This window comes from Neopelma chrysocephalum, unplaced genomic scaffold, assembly GCF_003984885.1.
Source record: "Neopelma chrysocephalum unplaced genomic scaffold, ASM398488v2 Primary Assembly neopelma1_106b, whole genome shotgun sequence".
In the NCBI taxonomy this organism is placed as follows: Eukaryota; Metazoa; Chordata; class Aves; order Passeriformes; family Pipridae; genus Neopelma; species Neopelma chrysocephalum.
Genome location: NW_020897771.1, coordinates 3,364,623 through 3,380,321, shown reverse-complemented (window position 1 = coordinate 3,380,321; position 15,699 = coordinate 3,364,623). Strand labels below are relative to the sequence as shown.

Here is a 15,699-nt window from a genome sequence, read left to right as displayed (position 1 = left end):
CCTTTCTCGTATTGGCCTTTTTAGCCACCAACGCGCTTGCATGAAAAATGGGTAGAGCCCTTCCCAAATCTTCGTTCGCGAAGCCTAGCCATGAATATTTTCCTAAGCAGGAGAGCCGGGCTCCATCTCTTTTTGGTCATTCCCCCTGGATAGTTAATTGAACTCTTCTGCCTGTGTCAGATAATTCCAAATGCAGAGGGAACAGTGCAGTGTGTGTGGGATGAAGGTTTCTTTTAAGAAGGCAGTGAGGAGGGGTTGAGGCAGGACTGAGTTCGCTATTGGAGCGCATGGGAAGCACTGAGAAGCTTCTAAAAACCTTTGCACCCTTGTTGATTCATGTTAGGACCCCTAACATTTGAGAGTGCTGAACCTTCTGTAACCTTCACTCATGTTTTATATATCGTGTCCTTGGATGGATTTGCACCGTAACCAACTGCAGGGAAATATGCAGGGAAAGATTTTGCCCCCAAAATATGTCTTTTCCCTTTGAATTTGACAGAGGATTTAAGGGGAAAAATGCAGTTGAACAACCTTTAGTTTTCCTGGTGTTGGGTTTTGCTTAATTTCTGTACTACTGTGTGCCCCTGTGAGGAAGTGTGCTGTTGAGAGGGTCTTAATAGCTCCAAGGAGCAGTTGGCATTTCATAGAATCCCTGCTCGACTGTGATTAGCAGGACCTGGGATTGGAAGAACAGGCTTGAAACATGCAACTGGAGCTGCACCTGCATGAACTAGGTCAAGGATGTAAATCAAAGGCAGGGATTAAGAAGCCCTGCTCAGAGAAGTGGAACTCAGTGAATCAAAAGCAAAGCAAGGCTGAGGATCAGAGGAACTTTCCAGGAGCACATCAGCTGCTCAGGCCACGTTCAAAGGAAGGTGAGGCAGGTGGAAAAAGGGGCCCTTTGAGCAGCTTTTCAGCTTGCAAAATGAACAATCAAAAGGAAAGGTCCCAGTGAAAAAGCAACTGTAGTCACAGGAGGCAGGGGACACTGGACAGCATGTCAGAATGTATGCTCAGCTTTTCAGGATACAGCCATTTGTGAGACCCTTTCACCAACCCTAATTACTGTAGTTTCATTAGTCTGTCAAATGTGGTGTCCGAAAATAAAAGGTTTGGAGTTTGTTTCCTATGAGTAATGCAAGTTTCTAAAACCTTTGCCTTTATATTTCTAGAATGAAATCAATAGCAGGTGTAAGGAAGATCAATCAGTTATCCCTTTGGAGAAGAAAAATCTACTCACTGCTGCAGTGAGAATTCTTCCATCTTTCAGCTTTTGTTCTTTTCTCCCCCTCATTTAGTATTTCCATAGTGATCATATTCTGTCAGGTGTATTTTGTATTATAATTTTGCATTATTAAAAAGCAGGCCAGATAGTTTTACTGTGTTAGATGTTTTAACTATGTTTTTTTACCCCAGTCCAAGCCTGAATCTTGGGCTTTGCTACCATTTCTCCTGTCCTAATTTGGTCTGCCAGGCACATTTGACCTGGAAAAGCAAATACACTGTATTTTGATTTAATTTGTTAGTTATTCCTCGTTTTCTGAGTATGAACTGAGTGAGGAGTCTTCATCTTTCTTCCTTCAGTGTAGAAGAGGTGCTGTATGTATTTAAATTTAAATTAATCATTTAAATTAAATGGTCTAACTTAACTTGTTTGAAATTTTTTTTGAAATTTGGACACACTTTCCATAAAGATACTTAGAGGAAAACATAATTATGAAGTAAGGGATTCTAACTGTTGTTGTTAGGAGCTATAATATCTTGTGATAAGAGTTCAGAAGTTACATCAAGTTATTTAAGTCCCTTTCTGATGAAATTCCATTTTCCCCTTCCTTCAGAACAGAGAGATGCCCTCATTTGGCAAAAAAAGAATGAAGATTCTTTGCCGGTGAATACACCATGTATTACTTAAGGAAAAGACAACACAGAAAGATTTGTGCCTTGCAGAATGTACCACCTAAGGAGTCTTTCTGCTGTGCCTTTTGCAACCGGACGTGCCTGTCTCGTATTGGTCTTTTTAGCCACCAGTGCACTTGTAACAAATGTGGGTAGAGCCCCTCCCAAATCTTTGTTTGCGAAGCCCAGCCATGACTTAACTCAGGTAATCTAATTTGATCAAACAGAAAAAGTCAATGCAGGGTTTTATGTAAGTTTAATCTGAACAAATTGATTTAAAAATACAGTATAAATAATTCTTAACTTATATAAAAATCGATTAAGAAAATTTGGGGGGGATTTTTGTTTTTTTTACTAACTTTACAAAAGAGCATTATTAAACATAGAAGCAAAACATTTTAACTATGGCCTTTTTGTTAAGACATAAAATATGTACACACTCACAGTACTTTTTTTTTGGTGCAAAATAGGTACTGACTGATAGACTGTACCTTTCTGTACAAAGACAATTTCAGCTTACTTTGCATAGAAGAAAATCAACACACACACACAAAAAAACCCCACTAGATACATAACTTTGTTGTTAAAATACTTCAGGTAAGCCTTTTGGAAAAATTCATTAGGTATTAACTCTCATTAAGAGTCAATTTTATTTCTAAAGCATTAATTAAGGCTATTCTGGCATTGAGGTTTTGCCAATACATGTCCAAAATGTCCATCGTACAATGCCAGACGTGTGCAGTGTGTTAGCAGTAATTATGCCTGTTAACACATTCAGCAATTCCATATCCCAAAATTAGTCTTCCAAAACTTCAAGTTTTCGTTGAGGAATATAAAGAGTTCCTTGAGAGATTCTCTCAGTACCATCTGAGTTTGTAGATAGCGAAGATCCAGAATTTGGGCCTCCTGGTGTGCGGAAAAAGCTTTCTGTAACTGCCTGAGGCTCCTGAGGTTCCTTTGGAGCAGAAGGCGGAAGAGAAGAAGTTACTTTCATTTAAGGGGAATAAAGGTGAATTCTAGCTCTAGGTTTCTGCAGGATGTTAGCAAACTCCCCGCCCCTCAAAATTTAAAAACCTAACAACTTTTTACAAAGAATTTACCTGTATTCCTTGATATAAATATATTTAAATAAAGTAAATAAAAGTATGATTTTTCTAATCCCCTCCTAACTCCTTTTTTAATACAAACAGATATTAGGCAATACAGTATTAAACAAAATATACAGAAAAACTTCCTGGACAAAAAAAGTATTCTTTAAAGTCCTTTACAATCCTATCCTATTAAAAAAAAAAAGCTAATATTAAACACAAGAACTCGTGAATATATTAGGGAAGTTACAAGAAGGAAAGATAAAGTAACAAAGGGACAATTTTTTGATAAGCATAATTTCAGATCTATGCAAAATCCTCCCTCTAAAACAGTTGTCTCTTCACATCTTGTCATCTTCCAGGTGGCTCCACTTCCACAACAAATAAGTGACTTATCTTCCTTGCTAACCTCTCAGTTCTATCGTACTTAGGCTGGCCTTCACTGCTAGCTCTTTTTGGGCACTGCTGATTTCTAAAGATCAAAAGAAAATGTTTACTTAAAAACTTTACCTGCTGTAAAGGAATTGCTGCACTGTACTTCCCCCTCGACCCACCATGGCCAAGGTGCAATATATTTGTACTTACCTTCCCTTCTTGCACATTCATGTTTCCTGAGCTATGGCTGGTGTTTTCTGCTTGGGAAGAGACCGGCACGTGCTGAAGAACAGGATTTGCAGGAACTTGCACACCAGCAGGTATTAGTCCTATGTGTTGCAGCATAAAGTTCAGAGCTGAAGAACTTGGATTTTGGGCAGAACTGGCATTGTTTGAATTGAGACAGGAGTTGCTCAGTACAGGTGCAGCAGCTATGGAATTTGGTGACAGCATAATGTTCAAGGGTGTTATATGAAAAGCAGGAATGTTAACTGTTTTCAGCTCCGAGGCTGTCATTGGAATGACACCTGAAACAGAAACATCACGTGTTGAAGGGGATCAAGAACTGAGGCTCAGGACATTGTGCTGTGACTTCATTAACTCAGTAGGATGAATCTGGCCCGCAATTCCTTAAACCAGACAAGTCTATGCCTGTTTTATTAAACACTCACCAGTAATGGGTGAGCTGTAGGTAGGGTGCTGTAAGGAACACATCCCAGCTTTCTCTTTGGAGCAGTCTGCCTTTGTGCCATGGGTGCAGTGAGTAAGAGGAATAAGATAACCAGAGGGAAAAAAAGTCTGACAAAGAAAAAGACGACACACCTTTAGCTCAAACATGTAATAAACAAAACCCAAATATGTTCTCCAAAGCTGCATCTCCCTTGCCCTGTTCTTATTCTCTATCCTCCACATCCCCAGGATCCTGTATTCCATGCTCCTACTACCTTTTGTCTGAAATGAGACACAACTAACTCAAGGACATGGTCTTAAAAGACCACATACAAGTCAGCTGGCTCCATTTCCAGCTGATAATCCTCAGTGATGAACTAAAAATCCACCTGGGATTAACACAGTGCAATTAGACAAGATGAAAGAGAAACCCTGACACTGAATACTTTTTTCCAGAAGAAATTACTGGACTCATTAGTCATCATATCACCTCATTGTTTTATGAAAAACACAATCCAAGATATATTGGAAGAGGAACCTTTTGCATTTAAATGTTTTGGTCAACTGCTCTTTATTCAGGTTCTCCTCAGCAGTTAAGTCTGAACTGCAGAATACGGGAATTTACTGATAAGAAGAGAATTTCGTGGGATTCTGTTTCAAAGCCTATGCAAACAAAGGACTGGGGAGGTGAGGGATCTCAACAGTGCCCTCAGCCCTTAGTCTCAGTCTTAGGGTGATCTTCATTCCAATTGAAGCCTGAAAGCCACTTTATGTCCTCTTATTTGTGTGCTATTGCAGAAACAGAAGTTCTACATTCCTACAAAATAAGGTTTTAAAGCACTCTAAAAAGAATCCATCCAAAGACAATCTCTATAGGTATAGTTTGTTATAGTTTTGTTTCTTTTGCAAAGACTCCAAATGGTGTTTTCCTAGGAATGGCAAGACCTGCTGTGCTGTCTGACAAAGCTTACCTCAGGAGTAGGAATGGCAAATGCTACAGGTATGTCTTGTTTAGTTTTAATTTTATCCTCATCTTCTGGAATATTTTCCTTTTTACATTGGTCACAGCAACTTGCCATGTTTTGATCCACATTTTGATCTAATGTTTCTGTTTCCTTCTGTTTATCTTCCTGGACATTATCCATTTCATGATTCACTTGTGAGTTATTAGAAGGTGGTTTTTCATTTTTAGTGGATTCTCCCTTTAAAAAAGTACACACAAAAAGAAAGGCAGATGTTGTAAGGCTTAACATTCTCAATTACAGCCATACAATGATATTTATACATTTTTAAAAATTGGAAAGCAAGCTTTCTCCTTTCTCCTGATCCCAAGTTTGTGCAATAAAAATTTCTGGTCACTAAGATAACCAGGTCCATGTTATCCCTTCTTTCTCCTTCACAGCTGGTGGATGTTTGACATCACATGTTGTCACAACCTGGTGACAACATACGATGACTGTTTCAGAAGCACAATTTACAGCAGGGTTATAATTTACAGAGGTGCTAAAACTTTCAGCAACCAAGGAGTAGAAAGCAATCCAGCCCCAGTTTCTCAATATGCATCAAGTTTGTCTGAACCTCTTATTCTCTTAATGTGCTACTTTATTGTGCTTACAACAACCCAACAGTGCACAACATTGGGTGGAAATATTTAGAAGGCATCAGGATTTTGGGATATTCCCTGTCCAGTGTCTTTTATGTGTCCACTTTCCCTCCTAACACCTCTAAAGCCAAGAATGGGTGCCAGCAAGTTCATAGAGTACTAGAATGGTTTGGGTTGGAAGGGACCTTCCAACCCCACTCTTGACCTGACCTAATCAGGAAAAATAGGTATAAATAGGTAAAATATAAATAGGTAAAGTCTTGACATGTTTTGGGAGTTGTTTTGACTAACATCTGTACACTTTGACACATGTTCTTAGAGACAAAACCAAGCCCTCCAACATCAGCAAGCAGAACAAATGAACATCATCTCTTCAAACATAATGTTATTTAAAACACCTACACACACTGGCAGGCTTCTAAATCACTTTGAAAATGAGTAGGTGGCAACATCATTAAGCTCTAAAACGGCATTTTAAAACTAATTTAACTTACCAAAGAAGTACCAAGGCTCTCCTCATCACCTCTATGCCTTTTAATTAAATTATTCTCTTGTAATGCTTGTGATCTTTTAAGGCACCTCTGTGATGAAGTTTCTGATTTAATCTCTGGTCTTTCTTCAGCTGCCAAAGGCTTTGTTGGCTCAGCCATAGCAATCTGATTGTCCCCTTCCTCAGTGGTTATTTTATTTAATACTTTTGAATTATTACTCTTAATTCCAGTTACATTAGCACATGGTAGAGGCTGCAACATGAAACCTGGGCTGTAGGTTGTCACAGTGTGGGCTTGAGAAGGATGCAGATATATTGCATATGACACCCCAGAATGAGGATGAGGTAGAATTACTGGTGAGACTGAGCTGTGGCTTGCAGGGCAGACCCCCAGGGGCTGGCTGGGAGTTGGCTGCTGAGGGGGTTCAGGCTTGGGGACTGCCTCGGGTGAGGACAGGACACATTTCATTTGCATCTCCTCTGCTGTCCTTAAACAAAACAAACAAAAAAAAGCCCAAACATATTTTAATTCCTTTAGGCAGAAATGAATGCCCTGACAAATTATTTTCTGTAGTACAAAGACTTAATGTGAACTTGTACTTCTCAATCCACTGAACAGAAAGTAAGTGAATAAATAGCCTGCAGTACCAACAGGTTAGCTATTTTTGCAGACTATTGCCCCACTCAAACTGAGCATAACTTTAACTTAATGGCCAGCGCCATCATAAAGCTTCTCACCTTGGCACTTGTGCAAACTTACTTGGATTGTCCTTCCAGCTGCGGTTTAGCGATTGCTGGAAGCTCAGTTATTGTACTTGGGAAAACTGGTAAATTTTGATAAGTACCTGGTGGGAGGAGGAAAACCAAATCAAAACTGTTAGTACATCAAATGTAGAAGCTAAAATTTAACTTTAATTTGAGGAGACTGCTTTATTTAATGTAGCAAACACATTCAACGGCAAGGCACTAAGACCTATTATCCTCAAACTGCAGACCAGACTTGACTTGATCAATTGGATGAATTTTAAAGCCCCCAGAGAGGATCCTTAACAAGAACATGAACACTGATAGGTAATTTTCTGTCCAATTTTCTGGAATATAGAAGAACTGTTTAGAGAGGATAGCCCAAAGCAGAGTTTCCACAAAAAAGCAAGCCCACATATTTAATGCAAGACTGGATCTGACTTGAAAACAAACTTAAAAAAAGATACTTACTTGTACTCATTTTAACTGGGCTGGTTGGAGCAGACTGGATCTTTCTTCTGTCATTTTCTATACTCTTAACTAACTTTATTAGAGATGAATGCCGAGTGAAGTTTTGCTTTCCTTTTGAAGGAAAAAGGTTTTTTGAGCAGTGCTCTTTGGAAGGGATGGATTCTGAAACAGGTGGGGAACAGGTTATAGAAGTTGCTTCAAGTTTTGTATCTAAAATGCAGGAAAAAAGGAGAAAATACATATAATATGCAGATTCAGTAATTAAAAGCAATTATTTGAGCCTGGCTTATAATTACTGAAGTACCAGCAGCAGCAAACATGGAATTCAAGAGTCTCAGTATGAGAACATCTACTGTGTGGAAATAGATACTGGTGTGCTGTGCTGTCAAGGACTAAGGACAGAGATGTGACTAGTAAAAGACTTTCTGCTTAGTTATTCTGTCCTTTGATCTAGAAATTCTAATAGAGAAAACAAAGAAAAAATAAAAAATCATCAGCAGAACAAAAGGAAATTACACATACACCTACCCTGAATGTTTGGCAAGACCTCAGGTCCTGTCCACTTGAATGCTGGTTTTCTACCTCTCTCCTCTGTAACATGAACTTTCTTGATAAGCTTAAGGCTGCTGAGAACATTTGCTATGTCATAAAGTCTCCTAATTTTGGCTGAAATGACATAAAAATAAATAAATGTAAAGTAAGGCAATTCCAATTAACAGGTTAGTATATATGAGATGAAAAAGGGCAGCTAAAAGGAAAAAGCTTTATAATTATTTTTGTGAGAACAATTTTGTAGAACAGGTATTTATACAATGAAATAACATATTGTGATCCAAAGTTTACATGTAAAATAGAATGACCTAGATATAGATCTAGAAAAGAAAATGCTGCAAAGTTTATTATGCTAAATACAGAAAAAAAACCATTTTCCTGTGCAATGATCAAATCTATACAAATTCTGTAATAAAAATAAGTAGATTAAAAGGCAGGTACACACATGCAATGGCAAATGTGGGAACTGCAGGGCAGAGAGACTAAAATTCAACAGGATAACCATCCTGCATATTCTTCACTGTCTCTAGGTTGAGCTATTAGGGAAAAGTTTTAGGCAGAAGTCAAATTACAAGTGATTTCTAGAAGGCAAAGTGAATGGGCTTAGGCCTAAGCTTCTGCTACTGAAAATTTAAAAGTCTAGCAAGTTATGGAACTTGGGACTGTGCTTTGTAACCAAGAACACGGTAAAATATGGGATACCTGAAATACAGGCACATGGCTGGAATGCCCTGAAAATGCTTTTATTGTGAGACAGGCTTTATGGAGGAAGACTGAAAACAAACAAAAACCCCTACTGACTAACCATCCATCCTCTCTGTGTTGCCATGAGGGAGTGAAAAGGAAATTATGAACTCAAACCAGTGAGGATCACTTTTTACATAGATACAATTCCACCCCAAAAAAAAAAAAAAATCAAGGAAGAGTCTAATTGTCAATGAAATCCACAATTAATTCTTGATCCTTCAAAAGCAGACACATTTTTAATTATTTTAATTATTATACATGTACAGACCTAGACCTAGAAGTACCTTTCCATTTGAATGGAGAGGAAGTGTGTAGGGAACTGAGAGCAGGGTAAAAGAATGAAGAAATAACTGGCAGTTAGAGCTTTTGGTTTCACTTCCTCTGACATTTAAGTTACTAGCAGGACTTTTACAGAATCTCTTTATATTTCCACCAAGTTAGTTATATGACCAGAACATAGATTTGAATAATTGTGGGGCATCTTTGGTGAAATGATGCTGAAAACCTTCTGACAGGTCTCTTGAGGAAAGAAATTGTTACCAATGAGGAGCCTTGTGGCATTACTTCAGGAGAGAGGATTTAATGGACTTTTCCTCTTGTGGGCATCATGTATCAATGACTATACAAGTGAGTCCCTCTTATAAGCAGCACAAGGTATTTAGTGAGTTTTTGGAGGCTCAAAAATATTTATGGTAGGAAAAATATGACAGTTTTTTTACGTTATATGAACTAATACTGGAATCATTCACTTAGTTTACGCTTTATATTTACTTACTTTTAAACTTGCTTTTATCTAAGTCTTCTAACTGGTCTTCTCCAATCAAGATTTTAGCAGCAACTTCAAGGCTCACTATTTGAGGTGTTGAAACAAGAAACAGCATCACAAATTTCTGACTCATCACTCGTAAAGATTTGTATTTCCTGCCATTTACTGATGCTGCAGCAGACAGGAGAAAAGATTAAAGTATTAAGTGACACACCAGCTACAAACATTTCTAAAACGCTGAAAAAATTTGTCAGTAATAATAATTACAAGAACAAACAACACAGTGACTAGACAGGGCCAATGTGAACTCCAGAATCATGACAAGAGCCAGATAACTGGGTGCATACCAAGTCCAACTACACAGAAGAGAGTGTGATGTACCCCCATATACATTTCCTATTGTCTGACAACTTGTACTCTTAAAGATGCTTGACTCTTAATTAAAATTTCTTCCATGACTCAAAGCTAAATTAAAAAAAATTAATTTATGCTTTTTGCTTCTATAACATTCCATAGTAACTTCTGGCTTTATAACAGTTCAATGGTAATTGATTGTATTTTGGTATATTTGCTACATTTGGTGTATTTTGGGATTGTATGTTGGTATATTTGATAGTTTCACCTGATGCTCCCTTGTTCTTGCCCTGTAAAAACAAACTACATGTGCAAGAATTGAATGAATAAGACAAGTGAAAGACTGCAGAGCACTTTTTCTCCCCAGGAACAGTTCTGGTGCCTTTGGGGCAGTACCATCTCCGAAAAAAAAGGCCAACAAATGTTTTTTCAAAGTTCATGGATATTTATCATTACAAGCACATATTATTCTTGGCACTATAGAGAATTATTACCAGCACGAAATTCCACTCCTGGGAGCTCGACAAAAGACATTTCTGACTGTTCACTTGAGCCAAGAGAACTTGCTGTTTCTTCATTCCTTTCACCGTCAGGATCAAATTCGTGCTCATACTCTCTTTTCTTGATCATCTGAATTTGCTGTATGTATTTGTTCTCTTCTCCAACTTTTTTCAGAGCCTGCAGGGTCTGGGGGAGGTTATGTCTCCCGTGCCAAACATATCTGTTTCTGGCCAGGCGGCTCACCATGTGCAGGCTCTCCAGCACATTCACAATATCATAGATGCGCCTGCGTTCAACATCTGGGAAAGAAAGAGATGAACATGACATCTCTACTACACAAAATACGTTTAGTCGTGCATTTACCTGCAACATATCCCTATCCTTCCTCCTCTCTTAATACACTTCTAAACCATTTTTGCCAATTCCTTGTTAGAAAAGTTTCTGGAAATAGCCCTTGTAGATCTTGCCAGCAAGGAAAACAATTCTTGCTTCAGATATGGAAAGACTCGCTGTTCCACAGTTGTACTTGGCTTACAGCATTCCTTAAGAAATAAAACTTACTGTTGCCAGAAGAGCCATTAGATGGGTTTCAATCCAGCTTTAAAAAAAAATAGAGCATTTTTAATTATTCATTGTATTGATTTTAGACTGTCCCCTTAAATAACCTTGGAAACTTACGGTAGGTAACTGCTTTTTTTTTTGATATGTTATTCGATTAACACACTATCCTTTTCTCTTTTTTTCTGTTAAATTCTTGGTTTTGAGTAGGATTTTCTAAAAGAGATGTTCTTTTGTACAAAGTACAAAAAAATATAAATCACAGTGCTTTAAAATTTTTATAACTATTACCAGTGTGTAATCTGTAGAATACTGTAACTGCATAGCTTTTTGGCTTACAAAAGCTTCAGCTTGATGTTGGCAACTTAGAGTCACTCTCTGAAGATCATTGATAATTTAACTTTCTCATTTTATATCACTATTTTTATATTGCATCATCAAAGGCAGAAAATAGTTTCTTGCTTTGATGTCATGGTTGGACAGGAAGTTGTGGATTCAGTCTGAGAAATGCAAGTTCCTGCTGCAAAATCCCAACCACTAATCTTAGCCATCATCTCCAGATCCAAAAAACTGCAACTGATTATCCATGGTATCAGCAATAATGTAGATGTTTAATATGAAACAGAATTCAGAGTTTCTCAGTTCGGTTCATTGAAGAAACTTTAGCATTTTAAAAGAATTGTTCTAAGAATGAGGAGTTTAAAACTGGATTTAAATAAGTTTGAGAGAATACAGTAAGCATTCAACATTTTATGGAGCAAAAATGAACTAACACAAACGGCACGTTATTGGCACATTTGCACGAACAATCTTTAGCAGCATGTACAGCAACTTACGTAGCTCTTCAGTGACTTCATCAAGGCAAATGTAACTTTTCTGTGCAGCGCTGGGGTAATCGGGATATCGAGCTAAGAATTTATGACACAGCAATCCCAGGCTTTTCTCTTTGCGACTTGGCTGAGATTTTTCATATTCATCTCCCAATAAGTGCTCCTACACGGGAATGAGAAAAAGAGAATTTGAAATTTTTGACAATATCTAAATGTGGATATTTAACAGCTTCGTTGTTAGCACTGTCAAAGGCCCAGTGTTCTCCCTTTGTCCTCAGCAGCTGTGAAATTAAACCAGCAGAACATTACCTGTTGTATGTAACTAGTCAATATCCTTACTTATATTTGGTAAATGCTCCAAAATCAAAACTTAAAAAAAGAGTTTCGTTATGTCAGTGTACAACTTTTTATACTGAATAAACAGCCTTCAGCTAACTTGAAAAATAAAACATACTTGCAAACAGTGTTTCGCCTGTAGGACCTCAGCTGAACTGTTTGACAGTTGCTTTTTCTGTTCTCTGCTCCTAATCTCAGGACTGGCCGCACTAATCAGCATTTTCAAGTTGGAAGTAGGTGTCCATGGCTCTGCTGGAGAGGTTTCCTTAGGCTTTGGGGGTGTGGTTAGTGGCTGACAGTCAGGCTGTCTCTCTGTCAGTACCACCTGTGAGGTAGCTGCTTGTTTCGAAGGGGTTTTCAGTACATTTCTGTGTGGCTCAGAAGGCTCATTTTCCTATACACAAAGAAAAAGAACAACGGTGGGATTAAAAACCAACAATCCATTGATCAATAGTAGCCAAAGGGGGCACAGAGACCATTGCATTTTTTGTGCAATGGTTCCAGTCCTGCTCTGAACCAACAAGCCCTGTCCCTGAAAACCATTTCTGTGCCTGGAGCTTAAGGCTCGAGGCCTGTGGTATTTATTCCTTAGGTAATTTTCCTTTTTTTTTTCCCCCTCTGGGGCAAATACAGTCAGAACGAATGTTAATGCATAGCAGAGCTATGAAAGAATGGCTGAAACACATTTTCAGTGGGCGTGACGTTCCTTATAAATTCTTGTTGGGCTGAACAGACACCAGCGTATGTGTCAGGGAATTCATCCTTTATTATATAGCTGCCTTAACCCCGGCAGCCAGCCCACTATAGAGTCACAGAAGTGTTGGCTAACAAGCCCTTAAAGTTTACAAAGAAACTTAACAATGAACTTTAACAAGCTCCAAAATCGGTGCGGAGTAAGGGGTGGAATATGATTGCGGCGCTTGCCTAGAGAAAACAAGAGAGGAGGGAATAGAGGCGGAAAAGAGGGAGAGTGAAGGATCTCTGGGACCAGGAACCGATCCACTTCCTCGTGCGGTTTCCCTGCTAGAACCCCTTTACTTTTGGCGCCGTGTATTCGCGCATGCGCGGTCCGCGCTTTGGAGCCCTCCAAGGACCGGGTTGGGGGTCTCTGGAGTTCCCGGGCGTCTTTGGAGCTCCTGGAGCCCATCTCAGGGAGGTTCCCGGGGCTCCAGGCAGGCTCGCAAGCCCGGAGCCGCACGGGAAGCGGGCTCAGCCCAGCGCTGCCCCACTTCCGCGGGACCTTCTTCCAGCGGCAACTTCCCTGTCACAGCACCGCTGAATGCTGGAGACGGACACGACCTGCCTATCGTACCTGCTCCTCCACACAGCTTTCATCAAGGAAAAAAAAAGAAAAGAAGGAGAGGGGAACCAGGAAGAAGTGGTGCTCCTTAGGGACTCGGTGGATGAAGGTCGTCAGAGGTGAAGTTTTAGGAACTTTCGTTACGGACAGGGATTAAAGCGAAGGTAACACGCGCCCGGTTTCCGCCGTCCCGCGGTTTCTACGCGTGATCGCTCGGGCTGAGGCGGCTTCGCTCCCCGAGGGTTCGAGCACGGGCACCGGGGCTGTCACCGCCGCCGCGGGAAGGCGCCCGGGACTTGGGAATTACCTTGTCGCCGGCGCCCATCTCCCCGCCCGCCGGCCGCATCCTCCCGCCGCCTCAGCAGGCGACACCCGCCGGTCCCGCCGCGCCGCTCCGCATCGCAGGTCCCGCCGGCTCTGCAGGGAGGCGTTGCTTGGCGGGGGAGGCGGTGCCGGGCCGGCTCCCGCTGCCCCTCGCTACCCTCGGGCTCGTCCCGTCGCCTCCCGCCCCAGCCCGCGCGCGCTCGCCGCCCAACGGCCCAGCCCCGCCCCGCCCGCCGCGGCCCAGCGCCGCCCATCGGCCCCGCCCGGGAGCCCGTTCGAACACCCGGAAGGTACCGCTCCCGCCACCCCGCGCTCCCGCCGCGCACCCCACGGGCCGGCAGCGCCGACGGCCCACGGTAGCGGCGCTGCCGCCACTGCCGCCGCCCGCCCCGGGACCGCCCGCGCCGCGGGGCCGCTCCCGGAGCCCGGTTTGAATTCACCGCGCGGAGCCGCCGCGGGCGGGTGGGGCGGGCGGGGCAGCCAATCAGCGCGCGGCGCTGCGCCCCAAGCGGCCAATGGGAGCGCGGCGCCTCTGTGGCCCCTCCCTCCCTCCCTTCTCCTCCTCCTCCCGCCTCCCGCCGCCGGGCGAGCGCCGGCGGGGCTCGGGCTGGGGCTTTGGCGGGTTCCCTGTCTCCCGCCCGCCCCAACGGCCGGCAGGGTCGCGGGGCCGAGCGGGCGGGCCCGGGCGTGGGGGGCGCCGGGCGGTTTAGCGGAGCCAATTTACCCGCCGCCGCATCGCCCGGTCCCCGTCCGTCAGGGGCCGCGCGCCCCGCGCGGGCTCCGCGCGCGCCCCTCGCGCCTCCCCCGCCGGCCGCGCGCCCCCTCACGGGGTGCCGCCCGCGGGGCCCCCGCGGCTGCCGCGCTCCTCGAAACACACCGTGGTTTAACACGCCGCGTTCGAAACGCTCCGCACATCGTGTTCGAAACACCCCGCACACTGTGTTTGAAACACCATGCATTGATGATGTCCGCGCCCCGGGCCGGAGGCTCACGGCTGGGCCCTCCCGACAGCCGCGCCCCTACACTCCTCGCTCAGCAAAAAGGGGGAAAAAAGATGTGAATAGCTGAGCGATTGCGGGGCTCGCGGTGGGTGGGAGCGCTTGCGATCGGCTCTGGGCAAGGGGCATTAGTGTGCCCAGGATGAAGGTCCGCAGCCGTCTGGTGCCGCCTGTCACAGAATCATTTAGGTTGGAAAAGACCTCTGAGATCACCGAGTCCAACCGGTGACCCAGTACCACCGTGTCAACCAGGCCATGGGACTGGGTGTCACGTCCAGTCCTTCTTTTAACAACTGCAGGAACTGTGACTCCACCACCTCCCTGGGCAGCCCGTTCCAATATATCTAATCTCCCTTTCTGTAAATAAATTCCTCCTACTGTCCAACCTAAATCTCCCCTGGCACAGATTAAGACTATGTCCTCTTGTCCTCCTCTCACTTGTTGCCTGGAGGAGCCCGACCCCCACCTGGCTCCGACCTCCTTTCAGGGACTTGTAGACAGTGATAAGGTCCCCCTTGTCCTTATCACAGGGGTTACAACACCCCTGCTCTGCAGGCAGGAGTTTAGGATGCAAACCCACCTCGCCTTGGGTGTTCTTTATACCAGAGCTGGGATTGCATAAAGACAAAACCTTTTAATGCAACTGTGTAATTTTCTGAAAGGAAAATCTGAAAGCTTGTAAACTCAAGTAAAAAAAAAAGACCCCGAGTGACCTTCACTCCTTGGCATTACCAGCCATGTAGCAGCCAAGGATTATTCTCTGGCAGGGCATACACACCCCACCTTAAAAAGGGAGGGGTAAGATTTGAGTGGCCATTTGCTCTTTTTTCTTGTTTGTGCTTTGATCTAATTGCTGTGCATTGGCTTCTTTATGTAAAAGATGCACTAGAAGGTGTGATTGTTGTGTCCTGGTAACCCAGAGCTGCTGTGCGACTTACAAGAATTACAATTATACATACTAATTACAATTATATATACTAATTACAATTATAAATACCAAGTACAATTACAAATGCTAAAAAAATAATGTGTGTTTTATCTTTTTTTTTTTTCCCCAGGGATGACCACATGCAATGTGCAAGGAATTTGACTTACTT

General features: G+C 42.5%; 1 protein-coding gene across 5 annotated transcripts; it reads right to left on the bottom strand.

Annotated features, from left to right (window-relative positions):
- Positions 1 to 2,135: 2,135 nt before the first annotated feature.
- On the bottom strand, positions 2,136 to 13,949 carry E2F8 (E2F transcription factor 8). Of its 5 annotated transcripts, none has more exons than XM_027696276.1 (14): positions 13,931 to 13,949; positions 13,588 to 13,697; positions 12,099 to 12,374; positions 11,651 to 11,807; positions 10,250 to 10,555; positions 9,411 to 9,572; positions 7,865 to 8,002; positions 7,337 to 7,546; positions 6,882 to 6,966; positions 6,126 to 6,609; positions 5,000 to 5,230; positions 4,031 to 4,157; positions 3,571 to 3,886; positions 2,136 to 2,867 (listed from the first exon to the last, which is right to left on the bottom strand). In XM_027696276.1, exons 2-14 carry the CDS (start codon positions 13,624 to 13,626, stop codon positions 2,693 to 2,695), a joined length of 2,706 nt encoding a protein of 901 aa, XP_027552077.1. In that variant the 5' UTR covers positions 13,627 to 13,697; positions 13,931 to 13,949; the 3' UTR covers positions 2,136 to 2,692. The 5 variants fall into 5 exon arrangements, with proteins under 5 accessions (XP_027552077.1, XP_027552076.1, XP_027552079.1 ...); XM_027696279.1 differs by lacking the exon at positions 13,931 to 13,949 and adding an exon at positions 3,395 to 3,456 and having other exon boundaries at positions 2,758 to 2,867; positions 3,570 to 3,886; positions 13,588 to 13,760; XM_027696275.1 differs by lacking the exon at positions 13,931 to 13,949 and having other exon boundaries at positions 13,588 to 13,761.
- Positions 13,950 to 15,699: the final 1,750 nt, after the last annotated feature.

Bases quoted from the DNA above. Each gene is read 5' to 3' on its own strand.
- E2F8 (XM_027696276.1), bottom strand. From the start codon at position 13,626: ATGCGGCCGGCGGGCGGGGAGATGGGCGCCGGCGACAAG. The intron at 8,003-9,410 runs GTAAGTAAATAT...ATGTCATTTCAG, and splicing joins AGATAAAAGCAAGTTTAAAA to CCAAAATTAGGAGACTTTAT. The intron at 7,547-7,864 runs GTAGGTGTATGT...CCTGCATTTTAG, and splicing joins GGTCTTGCCAAACATTCAGG to ATACAAAACTTGAAGCAACT.